General features: G+C 40.6%; 1 protein-coding gene across 1 annotated transcript in view; it reads right to left on the bottom strand.

Moving 5' to 3' along the window:
• The window catches only part of LOC145989073 (venom allergen 5-like), a 29,193-nt gene that overhangs the window by 6,076 nt on the left and 1,334 nt on the right, over window positions 1-21,783 (bottom strand). Inside the window, exons 2-4 of the mRNA XM_083124368.1 lie at window positions 21,179-21,280; window positions 20,652-20,822; window positions 532-613 (exon numbers count right to left, since the gene is read on the bottom strand). Of these exons, the coding sequence (XP_082980494.1) occupies window positions 532-613; window positions 20,652-20,822; window positions 21,179-21,280 (355 nt within the window). The remainder of the gene's footprint in view (window positions 1-531; window positions 614-20,651; window positions 20,823-21,178; window positions 21,281-21,783) is intronic.

A 21,783-nucleotide genomic window follows, 5' to 3' on the forward strand; every position in this document is an offset into this window, starting at 1 on the left:
ATTTATGGGTGTATAATGTGCACGTTTTCCAAAATTTATCCTCCCCCCGAAAAAAATATGTGTGCGTGTTCTACATGAAATAACTCCTATAGCTACATGAAACGACGCGTAAATGTGTGTTTCTCACGCATTTGCGCCTTCTATCGGGAATGTTTTGCATCACCGGGCAGGTTGAGGGGTTCTGATGGGTGCACCTACTGTCACACGGAAGCAGCAAGATCGGTAATTGTTGCGCGAGAAACATTTTAAGCAAAATATGAAGTGGTTTTGGCGGAGATCGAATGCGTACCTACCGTCACACGGGAAAGGTAAAATCTGTATCTGCCGCGCGAGAAATAATGGGGGGAGACGTCCTTTCCAAAGCATGAAACTGACCAAAAAGGCCGTAGGTCATGTGACGTATAGATAGAAATACTAGTTTAGATTCACAACGGAAGTGTAATTTTAGGTTCATTTGACAGAAAAAGTGTGCGAAGATCGCCATAAGCCGTTGACATAAAACCTTCGACGCCTGACAGACATTATACTTACCAGTATCACTACAGATGGCAGGAAACGAATAACAGTGGGAAGCCCACTCCTGAGCAAACAATTGAAGCTCGTCGTCCCAACGCTGAAAAATATACCTAACATTGAACAAGTTACTGAAATAGACTTTAGCATACAGTTTTGAAACAGTCTTATTTTCCTAATTCACCGAATATTCGGTTTCTTAAAATCAAGATTACCAAAATATTCGCATATGAAGATTCTCCAAATATTGGGATATCCAGATACTAAGAGAATTCGAATATTTGTATTCTGCTAATTTTCAGATATCTCGATTCTCGAGATATTAAAATAAGCATAATGTTATTCATATGACTCAGAAAAATGGATATCCGATATCCAGATATCTGAAAATTTGGCATTCCCTCGAGATTTGGTGCGTAATGAGCATTGCATATTCCCAACCTCACCTACAATCTTGTCCTAAAAAAATCTCCCCCACAAAAATATTCTACACTAATAAAAATATATGTATAATAAAAGTAAAATGAGGCAAATATAAGTATTAAATTTAATTGATTTATATTAATATGAAGCAAGAAGTAAACAAAAACTTATGCATAATAAAACCATTTCAAATATTTTCTAATTTATTGACATTTTTAACTAGTTAGTAGAGGAATTAATTTGTTATAATAAGTAGTGTATATTGGTTGTTTCAAAATAGTACTTAGTAGGTATGGTCTTTTTTTACCAATTGAATATCACTTTTTGACATACTTTGACAATTTTTTGTCGATGTTTTAGCGTTTAGCGATGTTTTAGTACAAATTTTCACTATACTCATTTTTCCCCCACTCGTACTTGGTAGGTATATCATGATGTTACGTGATACAACTTAACCTATCCTTTTTTTACGATTATTTAATTTTTTTTACGATCCTAAGTGATATAACTTAACCTATCATTTTTTTTATTTAGGTACTGTTTGAACGTTATTATTTGAGGATCATATTTTGTAGGTATTTTTTTCATCAATCGAATATAAGTTTTTGACATATTTTGACAATTTTTTGTCGATGTTATAGCGTTTAGCGATGTTTTAGTACAAATTTTCACTGCACTTATTTTTTCTATTTATACTTGGTAGGTATATCACGATGTTACGTGATATAACTTAACCTATCTTTTTTTTTTACGATTATTTAATTTTCTTACGATCCTAAGTGATATAACTTAACCTATTATTTTTTTTATTTACGCACCGAACTAACCTACAAGGGGGACTCCGTTTGTTTTAATATTTCAGTATTATAAGGTTTTCACAAATTTTATATAACCTAAAATGTGTTGGATGTTGATTTTTAGTATGTGGCAATTTTTTATGAATTTAAAACTGCTCCGTGACCCTTTCGTTCTTCACGTCGTAGGCGAAGGACTTCTCTGCAATCAGGATGACACTGCATAGGGTATCCTCGGGCAAGGCATCGTGGAACTCGCAAACACCGACTCTACAAAAATTCTACTATATGATCTTTCACTGGCTAAGCTAACCTACAAATAGGAATTGGCAGCACTGACTTATAAACCCACTGGGTCTTCTTGGCATGTTTTTTCATGATGTGTTGCCAGGCTATTGGGCATCTTGGCGTATACAATGTATATATTTTTGAGGGGGAGGGGTTATAGCTTTTTATGCTGTACGAATACTAAAAACTTGACAGTGACAACCAACAGAGTAAATAAACCTACATGCAGAAACTAACAACACTAGTTTCTGACAGTGAATTTGAAATAAAATATTAAACAAAATACATGAGTAAGCACTGTGATTACAAATAATACCAGTGTTATGCCCCCAACTCCAACTGGGCAACTGGGGGAAATAATTGTACAACAATTTGTACCTAATTGTACAATACTTGTACCTAATTGAGAGAGCCTTCTCGTAACTTACTTCATGTACAACTGTGAAAAGAAAGCATATGTGTTCTGTATGCACATATTCATTCTTATTTTTCGAAGTTGAATGGAAGCACGTGTTTTTACGCCTCTCGTAATACTGACCTTGCCCCACTGATTTTAAATTGCTTCCATCCGGTTTTTTTTTTCCTGTGCTATTTCCGCATGCACGCAACATTCGCTTTCAATAGACAGGCTAGTATAGCAGGCTCCGAGTTTACAATTTATTAAATTAAACAATAATTTATGTAAAAATATACTTGTACTTACCGAACACAAAATAATAAAAGCACATGTGAATCTTTGCGTGCGTTCATGTTATATGACGACTGAGTAAAAAATAATGTTGACTCCCCGAAAGATAAAAGTTCCCGGTTCGACATCAGATGCATGCAAATTTTATGTTTTGCTCTCCAAAATCTTGATTTCTATGTTTGTGCTATTTGCCATACAGCAGAGGAGAAGAGGGGAGAGGGGAGGGGAGGGGGTACTATTAGCGCCATCTATTAGCAAACAATAGAAATAAAAAAGTAGGGTCAAACTTTTTCAACACCCAAAAATTTTAAACGTCCTCGTTTAGTAATACGATCAGCAGAAGACGTTTGAAAGAGTACTCTTAGTCGAGAAAGCTAATTGCTAGGGCCCATATATTGCTAAAATGTTCTTTGATTTGCATATTTCTCATACCGCCATATGTTGTTCTAGTTGACTTCTTCCAAAAAAATGCTAATTAGCGAGAGTTAATTAAGCAAGGCAAGTAAAATAAGCAAATAGGACAATATGTGGTGGCGTGGAAATATGTAAAAATTCGACTCGATTCGAATTAAAATTGGAGGATATTTTGTATTTTTTTCCTATAATGTACAAAACATTTACCGTACATAATCTTTTCTATTTACAACAGTATAAAATAAGAGGAGTGTGTGACAATATCCATATTAATTAGGAAGGTATGTCGTATGCTAGGTTAGCTAATTGTGTCTTCTACAGCTTCACTGTTTAGAGGAAAGATGGAAAAGAGAGCTCTACGGAAACTAACGCTCTTAACAATATTGTACGCCCTGTGAAAATTATATATAAATAAGCCATAAGCGTATTATCTGCTTTCATGTCAGATTTTCCCGACCTGTGAGCTGTAGTGTTTAGGCGACAAGCGACGCACTCAAATATAATACCGTTGACAATATTGCACGCCCCGTGAAAATTATATATAAATAAGCCATAAGCGTATTATCTGCTTTCATGTCAGATTTTCCCGACCTGTGAGCTGTAGTGTTTAGGCGACAAGCGACGCACTCAAATATGATGCTCTTGATAATATTGTACGCCCCGTGAAAATTATATATAAATAAGCCATAAGCGTATTATCTGCTTTCATGTCAGATTTTCCCGACCTGTGAGCTGTAGTGTTTACGTGACAAGCGACGCGCTCAAATATGATGCTCTTGATAATATTGCACGCCCCGTGAAAATTATATATAAATAAGCCATAAGCGTATTATCTGCTTTCATGTCAGATTTTCCCGACCTGTGAGCTGTAGTGTTTAGGCGACAAGCGACGCACTCAAATATGATGCTCTTGATAATATTGTACGCCCCGTGAAAATTATATATAAATAAGCCATAAGCGTATTATCTGCTTTCATGTCAGATTTTCCCGACCTGTGAGCTGTAGTGTTTAGGCGACAAGCGACGCACTCAAATATGATGCTCTTGATAATATTGTACGCCCCGTGAAAATTATATATAAATAAGCCATAAGCGTATTATCTGCTTTCATGTCAGATTTTCCCGACCTGTGAGCTGTAGTGTTTACGTGACAAGCGACGCGCTCAAATATGATGCTCTTGATAATATTGTACGCCCTGTGAAAATTATATATAAATAAGCCATAAGCGTATTATCTGCTTTCATGTCAGATTTTCCCGACCTGTGAGCTGTAGTGTTTACGTGACAAGCGACGCGCTCAAATATAATACCGTTGACAATATTGCACGCCCCGTGAAAATTATATATAAATAAGCCATAAGCGTATTATCTGCTTTCATGTCAGATTTTCCCGACCTGTGAGCTGTAGTGTTTAGGCGACAAGCGACGCACTCAAATATGATGCTCTTGATAATATTGTACGCCCCGTGAAAATTATATATAAATAAGCCATAAGCGTATTATCTGCTTTCATGTCAGATTTTCCCGACCTGTGAGCTGTAGTGTTTACGTGACAAGCGACGCGCTCAAATATGATGCTCTTGATAATATTGTACGCCCTGTGAAAATTATATATAAATAAGCCATAAGCGTATTATCTGCTTTCATGTCAGATTTTACCGACCTGTGAGCTGTAGTGTTTAGGCGACAAGCGACGCGCTCAAATATAATACCGTTGACAATAAGACATAAGCGTATTATCTGCTTTCATGTCAGATTTTCCCGACCTGTGAGCTGTAGTGTTTAGGCGACAAGCGACGCCCTCAAATATAATACCGTTGACAATATTGCACGCCCCGTGAAAATTATATATAAATAAGCCATAAGCGTATTATCTGCTTTCATGTCAGATTTTCCCGACCTGTGAGCTGTAGTGTTTAGGCGACAAGCGACGTGCTCTAATATGATACCGTTGACAATATTGAACGCCCCGTGAAAATTATATATAAATAAGACATAAACGTATTATCTGCTTTCATGTCAGATTTTACCGACCTGTGAGCTGTAGTGTTTAGGCGACAAGCGACGCACTCAAATATTATACCGTTGACAATATTGAACGCCCCGTGAAAATTATATATAAAATAACATACCTGAAAATTATATTCACAGTAGATTTATTTTTTGAGTTTTGTAATTACCCCAAGAAATTCTATATAAAATAACATACCTGAAAATTGTATTTACAGTAGATTGAATTCTTGAGTTTTTGTATTCGCACACAAGAAATTCTATATAAATAACATACCTGAAATTCTATTTACAGTAGATTGAATTTTTGAGTTTTGTAATCACTCCAAGAAATTCTATATAAAATAACATACCTGAAAATTGTGTCGCTATATACTAGACTTTTTGATTTCTGTGATTTTGGAGAAAGCAATGGCATCCACCACCAGTTTCAATCGTAAAAATGATAAAACTGAATGTGTTACTTGTGGGAAGCTAATCTCAAGGAACAATTTATCGGTACACAGGGCAAGATGTGGCGAAACAGGTTCGAGAATTAATCGTTCGTTACCTTCTAAGCCCTGTGCTCGATGCGGAAAAATAATCAGCATTACAAATTTAAGTAAACATCTCAAAATTTGCAAACCATCGACCGAACAAGGAACATCGAAAAGGAAAATCGATAATTCAGAAACGGAAGCTTCCACTTCCAAGCAAATTAAATTATCTAATGAACGCAAACCAATTAGATCTGCATTTAACGACCAACTCCAGGATTTTTCAATTAAGTCAGAACCAGGTCGTGACATCCTTAGTTTCTTGGATGAAACGAAAACATCTGTACTAAATATTTTAAAAGATAAACTTGAAAACAACTCTATAAAAGTATACGTTGTTCTGTTTTCTGAATACAAGAAAATTGATGGCACAACAAGTATTTTTTATCATCGTACAAAAAACCAGACTCTTTATTTGGCGGACGTCGAAAATTTGGACAACTTCTATTATAAAGTTTCCAACGAGCTGGTTAAGAAACATGACGATTTCGAGGCTAAAGGGTCGGGATGGTCTCTATGTGGAAGTCCTCACACGTTAACTGTTTACGTGAACCGATTCTCGCCTCTTCGCGCTTCCAGCTACGTTCCTCTTCCACCGAACATTCAACACAAGAGGGCTGTGTTAAATATACAGAACAGCGATAACAAGTGTTTCCTCTGGTGTGTGTTGGCTGCACTGCACCAGATTCATTGGTCAAATAATCCACAGTGGGTTGGACATTACAAACAATACGAGACCGACTTTCAAAGTGTAATATCTGACATTGAATACCCGGTGACATTGTCGGATATAACAAAGTTCGAAAATCGTACCGGAAAACGCATCGCTATTAATGTGTATTCCTTCACGTCAGATAAATATCTCGTGCACCCTGTCAGGATAAGCGATATCGACGATGACGATGCCTGTGTAATAAATCTCCTTCTAATTTCCAACGAGGATGTTCATCACTATACGCTAATTCGTTCACTATCACGTTTGGTCAGAAGTCAATCAACCAAGCATGCAAACAACATCGAAGTTTGCCCGAGATGCCTAACCACGTTCGACGATCGAAAACAACTCGATTATCGAAATTACACCGGACGTCAAATTGCTCTGGAGAAACTTGCCAAACATAAAATTTATTGCGGCGACAACAGACCGGCTAGAATGTTGATGCCCGAAACGAACAAAGTCGAAGAATTCAAAATGCACAAGGCATTGTTGGAACATCCCGCAGTCATCGTCGCAGATTTCGAGGCGTTCCTCAAACCACTCTCCTACTGCGAACCGGATCCTGAAATTTCCTCCACAACGCCGTACCAGCTTCATCAACCTAATAGTTTCGGCTATGTTGTTGTGCGACGTGATAAAATAAATGAAGCATATATATACCGCGGGCCAAATGTAATCGAACACTTCCTGGAAAAAATGGTGGAGGAGGTTGAGGTAATTGGTAGCGTACTGCTTACATCAAAACCGATGGCACCTTTAACTGAAAATGAACTTCAAAATTACAATTCCACTGAGGTGTGTCCGGTATGTGATCAAAGTTTCACTGATGAGAACAAAAAAATATTCCACCACGATCATTTCAGCGGAAACTACATAGGTGGAATTTGCAACACGTGCAATCTTAAAATCCAGAAACCTAAATTCATCCCCATATTCTTTCACAACGGAAGCGGATATGATTTTCACCACCTGGTGAGACATCTTGGCTACGATCCGAAACGTATAGGTGTCTTGGCCGAGAATGAAGAACGTTACATTAGTCTCAGCAAGCAAGTGTCGATTCCGGGAACGAAAAATACAATCGAGATGCGCTTCCTGGATTCGTATAGATTTCTCTCTGCAAGTCTGGATGCTTTAGCGAACAAACTCACCGACGATCAATTTAAAATAACTAGAGCTAGTTTTCCCAACGTAGACATAGAACTCGTTAGACGTAAAGGGGTTTATCCTTACGAATATGTTAGTGATGGTTCTAAATTTAACGACGACGCTCTTCCACTTCCAAGAGAATTTTACAGCAGACTCAGAGAGAAAGGAATCGCGGAAGAAGAATACCAACACGCGCAACTCATGTGGGAGAAATTAGAATGTAGGACACTCGGAGACTACCACGACGCATACTTAAAATTGGATGTGACGATACTCGCGGATGTTTTTCAAGCGTTCAGGAAAACGGCAACGAATATTTATAAATTAGATCCAGCGTATTTCTACAGTCTACCGGGATTAGCGTGGTCGGCAATGTTATTCCAGACAAAGGTCAAGCTGGAACTGATATCGGACGTTGACATGTTGCTATTCATCGAAAGAGGGATACGAGGTGGAATGGTGCAATGCGTACAGAGACATGCAAAAGCTAATAACGTACACATGAAAGAAGATTACGATTCAAATCGAGCATCGAATTACATCTTCTACGCTGACGTTAATAATCTCTACGGACATGCCATGGTTCAGAAACTTCCTTACGGGGGATTCGAATGGTTAGATCCCACTTCGATAGATATTATTCATTTCGACGATAGCGAGTGTGGTTTCTTCGCAGAGGTAGATCTCCAATTCTCCGACCACCTGCACGACACGTTTTCGGATTTGCCTCCGACTCCCGAAATCAAATGTCCACCCGACTCGGTTCAAGACAAGCTTTTGTTAACATTGGATCCTAAACAGAGATACGTCGTCCACTACAAGAATCTCCGGTTTTTGATTGGGAAGGGTGTTCAGATAGTAAATGTTAGAAGAATACTAAAGTTTAAACATTCCACGTGGTTAAGACCTTACATAGAAACTAACACACAACATAGAACAGCCGCCACTTCCGATTTAGACAAGGACTTTTTTAAATTAATGAACAATGCGGTGTACGGAAAGACCATGGAGAATGTTAGAAAGCACGTAGACGTGAAATTAATTTCCGATAAGAATAAATGTCGGAAGTGGATAGCCGATCCTAGATTCAAGTCGAGAAAAATTTACAACGAGAATTTGGCACTTTTCAATCTAGATATAAAATTGATGAAATTCAGAAAACCAATTTACGTTGGCGCAACGGTTCTCGACTTGTCGAAACTTTACATGTTCGAATTTCATTATGACGTGATGAAACCCTTCTACAATGATAAAATATCACTTTTGTACACGGACACCGACAGCTTCATTTACAGCATACAAACACCTAACCTATACGAAGACATAAAAAATCCTTCCATGCTTGAGTATTTCGATACTTCTGCGTACCCTCAACCCAACAGATTTGGAATTCCATCCCTCAACAAAAAAGTCCTAGGTAAACTGAAAGATGAATGTAACGGCGATATTATTGTTGAGTTCGCGGGTTTGCGTTCGAAGATGTATGCCATGAGAACAGAGAGTAGCGTCACGAAGAAAGCAAAAGGTGTGGGCAAAAATACGGTGGAGAACAAACTCACCTTCCACGATTACATTGATTGCCTTTACTCACAATCGACGATACTAAGCATAGAACAAAGAATCCAAAGTGTAGACCACGTGATTACAACAAACAAAGTTAGGAAAGTAGCATTAGATCCGCATGACGATAAAAGATGTATTTTGTCTTGTGGAATCCACACGTTGCCTTGGGGGCACTATCGTTTAGAAATTAGTAAAAATTGTAGGCAATGCAAATGAAAAAAAAATGAACTTAAATAACTATAACTAAAATAAAAAAAATTAACTATCTCACATACACAATAAATAACTAGCAAGGACAATGAATCACTTTGGTTTCCGAAAGCAAACAATGGAGACTGTACACCGCACGGCAGATCATGAATTTCTACCTTCCATGTTAACTAAACTCAACGGTCTGTTGATCAATCAATTTTCGGAACGCTGACGATTTCGGATTCGCGACGATCGACGTGACGAGAAAACCCAACGACGGAAAATACAGAAACAAAATCAACGACTTTCTAAACGTTGCAACGTTGTGAGAATAAATAACCAGCATGCCTATGAATTTGTTCGGTTTCAAAAAACAGATCATTATGGAAACCATATCAGATCATGAAGTCTTACCTTCCGTGTTACCTAAACTCAACGGTCTGTTGATCATTCACCTCAACAGCATTTGGACGAAACTGGATGACGATGTGGGCAAGATGTTTTATGTTTTTAATAACAATTTACATTTCTACGAAATTCCGATCGACGGGAAACTTCAAATCACCGTGAATCCGGAAAACGCAGGCGAAATCAAAATTTCAACCGGCAAGAACATTTTTCGAATCAAGCACGACAAGATGCTTTCTAACATTACGTACGATGTGTCTGCAGGAGATTATTTTTACATAGAACTCCTCGGAGATTACGACAAACTTATTCCTCTCTTCGTAGAATTACGAATCGTCTATCCTATTATAAATAACCGTTAACAAAATGCCTAACGACATTTTCGGCAACACCAAGCGTGTAGACCACGCAGAAGAGATTCTCATGTTGGACATTCGAGTTAAGAAGTTGAGGACCGATTTGATCGCTTTGCAGGAAACCTTAAACAAAAGTTTAGAGTCGGAAATCGCTACGCTCCAAACGCAATGTCTCGACCCCATTCTGAAAATCGATTCCGAACTGAAAACGCTCATAAAAAATTATGTCGACGTACCTTCTTACGACAGCGTTCAAAATATACAGTTGAGCGTGGATTCGCTTCAAAATGATTTGGCCAAATTACAGCAATTTCAATCGAAAAATGAAGATTTGGAAAAATTGAAACTCGAAATCGAAGAACGAACTTCCGCAATAGAAAAGAATTTCTCAGAACTTCAAACCGTCGTGAACGATATTGATGTAGAACGCTTGCATGTCGTCGTTTCCAAATTACAAGAAGAATTCACCAGCACGTTGGAAGAAATTAAATCCAAGTTGCAGACTTTGGAAGATACAATGACGAACCTACCATCGTCGGACGAACTGCAGGTCATCGGTAAAAGCGTCGCGAACATAAAAATTCAATTGGAGGCCTATCGAGATTTCGAACACATTCAAACCACCATCGCTACGCTTCAGGCGTCCTTGGAATTGATCAACGAAGAAATTAAAAATATTCACGCTGAAGCGAGAGCGTTGACGAGCATTCAAGACACGTTGAGCACGGTTCAGCAGAAGATCGAATATTTAGAAAATTTGAACGTCGAAACGAATCTCGCTCATTTTCATCACGTACTCGACAACATACAGGGTGACTTGGAATCGCTACGGACGAGCGTGCCTTCGAGCGAAGATTTGGAAAAATTGAAAACGGCGGTGACGGCACTATCCGATTCGAGCGACATCAAAAGTTCATTGAGCGATCTCGAGAGTAAAGTGGCCAATCTCCCCACCTCCAAAGAATTGCACGCTTTGAAAAGAAACATATCTCGAATGCTGAAACGACTAGAAACGGAAACGGCGAACGTGGAACAGATTCGAGACGAAATTAGTTCGCTGGTGTCGACGCTGCCCACTTCGCAGAGCGTCGCCGACCTTCACACGCAGTTTACAGAGATGCGAAGCATCGTGAACGATCTTACCGAGAAGAGCTCGAAATTGAATCAAGTCGAGAACCTTCAGAACATCGTCGTCAACATCAGAGATCAAGTTGGAGTGCTGGAATCCGCGCAGGAATCGACGCTGGCCTCTTTCGGTGCCAAGTTGCAAGAACTCAACGAAAACTACAAGCAGTTGAACGTGGAAGTAAAAATCAAACCGTCATTTTCTACCGTAACGGATACCATAGTCGAGCATTTGTTGCCCGTACAAAACACGCTGGGTCAGCTTCACAGCAACCTCGTTAGCGTCGACACTAAATTCGCTAAACTGCATTCTCTGCAAGCAATCGAAATCAACAGCGTACCCAATCAACAGAGAATCTCCACGTTCGTCGAAGGTAACAAACTGTACATGTTGCATCCTTATCATCCGTACTACAAGTTTCTCCTCGATGGCACGATTCAGATAAACGAATTTTCGTACTGGTCTCACGGTAGAAAAGCTAGCGTTCCCACCATGACTTTGATATCGAATCGTGGTGTCCAGAAAGCAGGAAACATTCCTCTGGCACGTTGGAACGAAACGCGCAACATATATGAAATACACGAAGACGAAGATCTCACCGTTTTCGACGTGAGTGCCGGCGATAAGCTGATCATTCAAAACACGAGCGAGTGCCACCCTCTTTGAATCCCATCACGCTTGTGCTTCTCTTGAAACGTAATCTCTAAGAAAATGTCTAGGCAAGCCATCGTCGAAGAATTGCATAAACCTGCACGGCGTAACTACGAACGTTTGGCTGTGGTAACCAAGGGCATCGACGACCTCTGGCAAAGTGACCTCGTGGAGATGAGTAGCGGCAATTTGAAAAACGTACATAAATTGAACAAGGGCAACAAGTACCTCCTCACCGTCATAGACACGTTTTCGAAATTCGCATGGGCTCTACCTTTGAAGGCGAAAACGGGAACGTGCGTCACGGAAGCATTCAAATTAATTTTTCGCGAAAGCGGTGGCAGACGACCACGGTTTCTGCAAACGGACAACGGTAAAGAATTTTACAATGCCGTATTCCAAAAGTTTATTCAAAAACACAAGATTCGACATTATTCGAGCTTCAGTCACATCAAAGCCAGCATCGTGGAAAGATTCAATCGAACCTTGAAAACACACATGTGGAAACGATTCACGCTTCGGGGAAATTACAAATGGGTCGACATCCTGCCGGAACTCGTCGACACCTATAATGATACGGTACACAGAACGATAGGCATGAAGCCAGCCGACGTTACCAAGTCCGACGAGCAGCGTTTAATTTCTACAGTTTACTGTCCAAAGTACACACCCACGACAAAAAAAGCTAAATACAAAATTGGAGACCAGGTGAGGATCAGCAAATTCAAACGCACCTTCGAGAAGGGATTCACAAAAAATTGGAGCACGGAACTCTTTACGGTGGTTCGAGTTCTACCCGGAAACCGACACACGTATATAATAAAAGATAGTAGCGGCGAGATTTTGAAAGGAAGATTTTACGAAGAGGAACTCTCTAAAACGAAACACCCTGACACGTACCTCATCGAGAAAATATTGCGTAGGAAAGGTGACAAACTTTTGGTCAAATGGCTGGGACTTCCGGAAAAGAGTTGGATCGACGCGGACGAAGTGATCTTGTGAGTACGTGGAACGTGGTGAAGCGTCTACCGGATCCGGAAAGTCAAACGAAGAAAAAGAACGGCGAGTTGCTTCCCGACAGCATCCGCTGTCTGATCGTAGGTCCTTCGGGGTGTGGGAAAACGACACTGCTCGTGGACAATTTTCTCCTCGCACCGAATTGGTTAAATTGGAAGAACAGGCACCTGTACGTGTTCTCGAAAAGTTTGGAGCAATCCAAATACCAGCAACTGATGAAACTGTACGATGGTCTGGACATTGCAACGTTCGCCTCGGAAATAAAACCACTCGACGATTGTCGTGAAAATTCAGTCGTTGTGTTCGACGACGCCATCCTGGAAAATCAAAATGAAATTCGCAACTTTTTCACGCAAGGTCGTCACAAAGGAATGGATTGTTTTTACCTGGCTCAAACGTTTTCCAAAATTCCAAAACAGTTAGTGCGCGACAACGCCAATTTCATATGTTTGTTTCGTCAAGATCACACCAACCTCAAGCACGCGTACGATGACTACGTAGGCGGAGACATGAACTACAATCAATTTTCGGAAGGCTGCTCTACTTGCTGGAACGGTGACGATTTCGGATTCGCGACGATCGACATGACGAGAAAACCCAACGACGGAAAATACAGAAACAAAATCAACGATTTTCTAAACGTTGCGACGTTGTGAGAAACGACGTATATAAATAACGTCATGACGAAACGAAAAATCGAAGACGAAAATCTCAAGCTTCGCGATTACCTCGCGAAACGCTTCAAAGGTTGGAAATCCGAGAATCGCGGATTCTACGAAGAGAAGAAACGTCAGGATCAACCCGTGATCGATGCCATCAGCAGTCTAGGTAAAGAAATTAAAAGTGTCACGGAACAAAATAAAAATTTGATTAATGAACTCGTACCGCTCGCAGCTAAAAGTTACGCCGTACCCACACCCATTTCGAGCATTCCTTCGACGCCGTTCGAACTGAAGGATGCACCGGCACGACGTCGAGCCATAGGCAGCACGTCTTCGGATAAAATCGAGTTGGGACCTTTGGCACGAGACTACCTGAGCACGGGGAAATTCGACAAGGATGAAGTGTTCGGATTGTATCCCAGCATGGAAACCAGCGAAGGCGGCGGTGTGGTGTGGAAGATTGGGAAATCGAAGGTGACCTTCGAAGGCAACGACATTAAAGTCAATTTAGGCGACAAGGATAGTTGGAACAGGTATCCGGGTACGGTGGGACTGTGGGAACTCGTCGCCAAAAAGCAGCCGAAAGATTACACCGACGAAGATTACCAAAGTTACAAGGAAATTCTGATCATGACGGATGCCTTGTACCAGAACAACGACGCCTCGCAGAATAGGGTGAAATCGAGCAGCGGCGAGAAGTACAGGAATCTCATCAAACCGATTTGGAACCAGGTCAAAACAGGCAGCGGCGTCAAACGCTACAACACGTTACCCAAAGAATTCGTTTGGGTGGACGACGTCAGGAAACTCGTGGACCGATTGTTGGTGATAGCCGGCGAAGAGAATGCAGGCAACCGTAATTTCTACAACGAGAAGGTTGGCATCGTGGACATGATCAGCACGAAACTTTCCAACTTCATCGTGAACGACGACAAGGGCATAGGTTACCTGATCAAAATCATCAACACGCTGCCTCCGAAATTTTGGAACGTGGCCGAAGGAAAGGGACTCGTGAACGACATCATCAACAAGTTACCTTTCGAGATGCATTTACCTGGCTACCAGTACTGCGGACCGGGTACCAAACTCGAGAAAAGATTGGAGAGAGGAGACAGGGGTGTGAATCCGTTGGACGCCGCATGCAAAGATCACGACATCGCTTACAACACCACGCAGACGGATCTGGATGCACGTCACGAAGCAGACAGAAAATTAGAGCACGCAGCTTTCGAAAGGTTCGTGAGCAGAGACGCATCGCTGGGTGAACGGGTCGCCGCACTGGGTACCACCATCGCCATGAACACGAAACAAAAATTGGGGTGGGGTATATAAATAACATACCGTAAAAAAAACTTGATATATAAATAACACACATCGTAAAAAAATAATCTTCGGTATATATAAATAACACACATCGTGAAAAAAAGCAATTAAATTTCTCTCTAACACTCTGACAACTGAAAAAATGAGCGATCTCCAAGCATTAAAACAAATGCTAAATTTGTCAGTCGAGTATGTAAAAATTCAGGAATTGGAAGTCGACAAACCTTACACGATAACTTCCGGTTCAATCGTTTCTACCCAGTATGGCCCCAAGGTACGTCTGTTGCTCAACGCACAATACAGTCTATTTTTACCAGATCGATACGCTAACATGTTATCCGACGAGAAGCTATCTATTTTAATCGAGAACAAAACTCGAATCGTGTACAAGGGGACAAAGGAACTTCTTGGCAAGAAAACAAAGCACGTAATAGAATTTGTGTAACGACTGCGAGGCCTTGAAAATATATAAATAACATACCGTAAAAAAAACTACACAAGAAAAATCTCAGAATATATATATAAATAACATACCGTGAAAATAACACATAGAGCATCAACATGAAGCCCAAGGGTGTCGTGTACCAGATACCATACTCCAATCTAAAAAATCTAGGTGCTCTCGATGGGTTACTCACCAAGAAACAACGCGAGAAGAAACGTTCTTGCTTGTCGAAAGGACACGGAATGAAATTACTTCTCAGCACACCTCAATTGAAAAGATTGCAGCGTTCGCGGAAACAGCAAAAGATCGGAGGTTTCATATTCAGCATCCCGGCCATCCTGGCAGCATTGGGGGCCGTTGGAAGTTTGGCCGGCGGAAGTGCCGCCATTGCGAAAACCGTCATCGACTCGAAGAAGAACAAGGCGGAATTGGAAGAACAGAAACGTCACAACCTGGCCATGGAGAAGAAGGGGAAAGGTATAACCAAAAAACAAAAAAGCAACCTCGATGCTTTGAAGAAATATAAAAAAAAGAAACAGAAGCACTCACCAACCGAGACATTGAATCTCTGATCGAACCGTTACAAATCAAACACTTTAGAGGAGTTTTCATGTCCGACTCGTTACCTCCAACCGTCAAAAAAAAAAAATGCGGCGTAGTCAACTTGGACGATCAAGAAAATCCAGGCACGCATTGGATATGTTACCACAAAAATAATGATAAAGCATTCGTTTTCGATTCTTTCGGAGGTGTTCCACCTACAAATTTAGTTCATTATCTGAAAACGAACAAAACCTCCATATACTACAACGACGAACGCATTCAAGATTTCGGAGACGTGAACTGCGGTCATCTCTGCCTCTCCGTGCTCGCGTTTCTCTCTAAAATAAATAACCCTACGATCGAGGATTTCCAGAAAGCATTGTGGAACCTCAAACAGCATCACTAGGATGGGCGTGTTCCATCTCACGAGCGAATCTTCAATCTTGAAACTCACGCTGCACGACGACATTGTCTATCCTAAATCCGTGGCTCTGCGTGCATTCTACAGCATGTACCTCATACCTAACGTCACCCAGCACAACAACAAAATTAGCGTCGGAAGCGAACACATCGTCGTCACGCCAGGTCAATACAATCTTTCCACTTTGCAAGCTCAATTACCCAAAGGCACATATCTTTCTCAAAATTCGGTCACGCACAGAGTGGAAATCCTATCCGCGACGGAGACCGTGGACCTGGGCACCATGGGAGAACTTTTAGGTTTCGAGAACAACACAAAACTCGAAGCTGGCATCAAGCACGTAGCAACCAACATTCCTAAATTTTTGGCCATAGAGACTCTGAACGTACACTGCAACGTGGCGGAAGGTATGATCACGAAATCCTCGGACGGATTGTTAGGAAGTCACAAGCAGACGGGAATCATAGCCACTTTCAAACCAAGTTCCGAGTTCATGGAACCGATCATCTACACGCCCTCTTCGCCGATCTATTTTCCAGTATGTCGCAACCGCATAGACGACATAGAGTTGGTGGTGACGAACGAGAAAGGAGACGTGGTGGATTTCGCAGGTGCCACTACGACGGCCATCGTGGAGATCAACGTATAATAAATAACCATACATGTAAAATGGAGCAAATCGAAAGTTACGAATTGCAATCTTTCCCTCCCAACCGTCGCACGTTCGCCAATCTCAACGAGGCGAACAGGGAGATCGAATACGACGTGGACGTAGGCGATGGGTTCGTTCATCCTCACAGAGCGGACCTCTACCTTCAATTCGACGTGGTGAAGAAGGAAAGCGGAGACGCGTTTCCCGCAGCAGCAAACTTGATACTCGTGGACAACTTCGTGCCTCACCTGTTCTCGCAGGTGGAGGTGAGGAAACACAACACCGTCATCGACAGAATAGATTATCCAGGCATCACGTCGACGGCGGTGGGAACTTTGAAATTATCCAAAACGGACGCAGCGTACTACCAGGCCGGGGGATTCGAAGCCGGGACCAAAATATCGACGAAAAGTCACACGGTGCTCTTTCCCATGCGTCTGCTGCCGGGTTTCTTCTCGGACTACAAGGAGATCATGTGGAAGGGAGGACTGAGGGTCACGTTTCGAAGAGCGGCCAACGACAACGACGCACTGATGCGATACGCTACTTTGGGTCCGGACGGCACCACGCCGATAGCCAACACTTTACCCGAAGCGGCGAAATGCGTCATCCGGAGCATGGAATTGAGAATGCCGGTGGTGGAATACGAAACGAACTACGCCCTCAAGTACAAAGCGGAGATCTTGAAAAGTCCGCAGGTGTTGATTCACTTTCACGGTTACCAGTGCGTGCAGAAGATGGCGTCGGGAAGTCACATGGAATTCGACGTGACGACGCAGTTCAACAACATACAGTTCGACATGCCAGATTTCGTCGTAGTGCTCTTTCAGACCGGGAGGGACAAGAATCAGGAAAAAAATTCCAGCAAGTTCGACGACTGCAAGATCAAGAACGTTTATCTGAAGAATGGACGCAACGAAGTGTTCCCGCGCGAGAATTACAACCTCGACGTGACCAAAAACGATTACCTCAAACTTTACGAAGCGTTCTCGGCTTACAAACGCGTGACCGAGGGAAGCGTGGACATGTACTACACGCCCAGCGAGTTCAAAGCACGGAGACCCATGACCGTCATCAACACATCTAAGAGAAAGAAGGTTGTGGTCAACGATCGAACCAACATCAAGGTCGTCTGCGAGTTCCACGACGCCTTGCCCGAGGATACCCTATGCAGTGTCATCCTGATTGCAGAGAAGTCCTTCGCCTACGACGTGAAGAACGAAAGGGTCACGGAGCAGTTTTAAAATTCATAAAAAATTGCCACATACTAAAAATCAACATCCAACACATTTTAGGTTATATAAAATTTGTGAAAACCTTATAATACTGAAATATTAAAACAAACGGAGTCCCCCTTGTAGGTTAGTTCGGTGCGTAAATAAAAAAAATGATAGGTTAAGTTATATCACTTAGGATCGTAAGAAAATTAAATAATCGTAAAAAAAAGATAGGTTAAGTTATATCACGTAACATCGTGATATACCTACCAAGTATAAATGGAAAAAATGAGTGCAGTGAAAATTTGTACTAAAACATCGCTAAACGCTATAACATCGACAAAAAATTGTCAAAATATGTCAAAAACTTATATTCGATTGATGAAAAAAATACCTACAAAATATGATCCTCAAATAATAACGTTCAAACAGTACCTAAATAAAAAAAATAATAGGTTAAGTTATATCACTTAGGATCGTAAAAAAAATTAAATAATCGTAAAAAAAGAATAGGTTAAGTTGTATCACGTAACATCATGATATACCTACCAAGTACGAGTGGGGGAAAAATGAGTATAGTGAAAATTTGTACTAAAACATCGCTAAACGCTAAAACATCGACAAAAAATTGTCAAAGTATGTCAAAAAGTGATATTCAATTGGTAAAAAAAGACCATACCTACTAAGTACTATTTTGAAACAACCAATATACACTACTATAATACTTCATATGTGACATATGTAACACTAACAAGTGAGCGAGAGAGAGAGGAAATGTACCAAATTTTGGACCGCATTTTATTTTTGTCACATATCAAGGGAACGATGAAGTAAAAATAAACGGTACTAAAGCCTGAAATACTACGTTATGTACTTGTTTAGTAGCTATGTCTACTCCCATAGCGAGAAAAATTGCTTCATTGTGAAAATTTTATTTTTTTGGAAGAGATGCAATTTTGTTAATTGGAGAAAAACGTTCCTAAGGTCCCTTAAATTTCGTACAAATGAAAACAGGAACCGTTCAAATTTTAGTAATATAAGTTGAAATACAATACGTGGAATGCTGCGGAATAAAATAAAACGTTAAGCACTCTATGTAGATTGCTTTGGAGTGTTTTTTAGGGAGACTGTTTTTTGTGGTTAGACTCTTCCAATGCGGAATAAAAGGGAGACGAAGTTACAGCAGCGGCATGCTCGCCTTGCTGTCCTCTTCTTGATTCGTGGAACTGAAGAAATGTTGAACGGGCTAATTTGGAATGGTTGCACTCGTCTGCTGTTCTCGATAACATGCTGAACAGCAGGTTGGAGGTTGATCTGTCGCAGTTGTTTCTGTGGCAGAGGCCTTCTCTAGCGGTGGAGGAACCTCTGCAGTGTTGTTCTGGGTACTTGATACACCATGCTAGCTTTTTTCAATCCCATCGTTCTCTTTCGTGTAGCATCTATGTGGGTATGCTATCTTGATTCCCCGTTGTTAGTTTCTTCCATGTTTTCGTCATATCTATCCTCTTTGAATCTGTACCAGAATTCCATGATATTAGAACTTGGGCGAAAACACATACTGTGCTTGTTGCACAACAACACAGGGGACCCACTTTAGAAACAGAGTGGTGGTCCACTTTAGGACCACACGTGCTTATTTTCTCATGCTAATTATTTCTCACGTATTCCCTTCTATTACTTACCAATTACATACAAATATAGCTCCTATAGGCCTACTTGGGATTAAGGACATGGAAGAGTTGATGCATTTACTTCTCAAATGACCGAAGTACGGCAATTGAACGTGGGAGTAATATAACTTTTCACTTGCCCAAAATCACTCACGAGCTGATTGGAGAACAACAGACGCAGCAATCAACATGGAAGCAAGCACTGCAAGCGACAATAACGTAAACTACCAGCTCCATGTATTTCCGCCAGACTACAGCATCATCAAGGGGCCCTGCATTTGGTACACTTCCCCCTCTCTCTTTCTCTACTATACACACACACACGCACACACACACACACACACACACACACACACATATATATATATATATATATATATATATATACACACACACACACACATACACCACACATACACACACAAGTATGTGTGTGTGTATGTATATGCACAGGCTATGATTGAGTGGTATAGAGTCACACATCAATATAGGCCTGTATATTATATTTCATACAATAATTTGCACACACACACACACACATATATATTTGTACTTATACATACATACATACATATGTGTGTGTAAATTAAGAGTTTCCTCCACCTCCACCAGTCTTCAATGATTTTGAACCCTGGCCACGAGTTTATTTTTTATAACTGACTGCCACCACCCCAACTGGCGGCTGATCTAAGCGGCAATTTATTTTTACCAACAGTGTTGGTGGGCGTGTTTAATTTGTTTGTTCCGCGAGCAGCGCTCGTCTTCTTGAGGCACGAAAGTAAACCACGTCAGTCGAACACAACTGAATAAGCTTTCGTTGCTTTCCAGCCGAAGAGGCAGTTAATATAATTTAAAATAAAGACAAGAGTTACCATTTCAAACATGTTAGTGGCTGGAGGAAGGGAACTGTTGGTGCCCTCATCCACGAACCAATACTGCTGTAGAGCCACTTTGTTGCGGAGCATATTGTGCAGATGGAGGATGTAGTTCACGTAATTTCCGCCGACACCTTCCTCGAGAATTCTTCTGCAACAACGAGGTGTCTGTGGCAACAAAGAAATCCTTAGATTAGAGATTATGGCAGATCAAGTCCTGGCCTAGTCTTGTATATTGAGATTACACAGTACTGAACTAGTATTTTATACTGAAACTATAAGAAAATTAAACATCAAATCGAAACAAACAAAAAACAACAGAAAAACAGAAAAAAAAACATTAAAAAGTTACACATAGATTCTTAATAATTGTCAGAAACTGTGTCTGGGCTGGACCTAGAGTTTAAAGTGGCACTATGTGCCCCACCCGGTATCGAACCCGGGACCTCTTGATTGCAAGGCAAAGACGATAGATATGTATCAATCCTAGTGCATACACATACATAATATGAAAAACTTCGTACCTCATACTCTGGGCATAACACATGATATTCAGATATTTTGCAATAATCCATTGGGGTTAGTTTCTTTGATGTCACCATCTTGAAAGATGTTACACACAGTATCTGTAATTAAACATAAATCATTAATTAAAAAGTATTATTCTTCTGGAATAAAATAACAAAATTTTATCACTCCGTTCTAAATATGGAATAATGTCTTCATCCAGATACAAGATGATGGATCTGACAAACGAACCACACTAAAGAACTTTTGATTTCAGAAAACATCCGCCCACCCTCAATCTTAACAAAAATTATCATTTTTTACAATAAACAAAGTGGTTTTCAGACGTAAGAGCTGGAAAATTTTAATAATATTAATATATTCCTTTTTAAAATTAAATTTCTTTGAGATAGTATTATAAGTTTTCCATTATGAAACATACGTAGAAGTTGTGGATGGTTTCAAGAAGAGACCGAGAAAGAAACATTGAAGCTTCTTCAAAAATCGAGACGAGAACGATACCAACCGGCAGACCTTTCGAGCGTTGCCGAGACGAGGTCGAAAACGAGGCGTAGGATACCCTTTGTAAAATCGAGATGAGACTTATGCAAGAACGAGATAG

This window comes from Lepisma saccharinum, chromosome 6 (genome assembly GCF_977018435.1).
Source record: "Lepisma saccharinum chromosome 6, izLepSacc3.1, whole genome shotgun sequence".
NCBI classification, from domain to species: Eukaryota; Metazoa; Arthropoda; class Insecta; order Zygentoma; family Lepismatidae; genus Lepisma; species Lepisma saccharinum.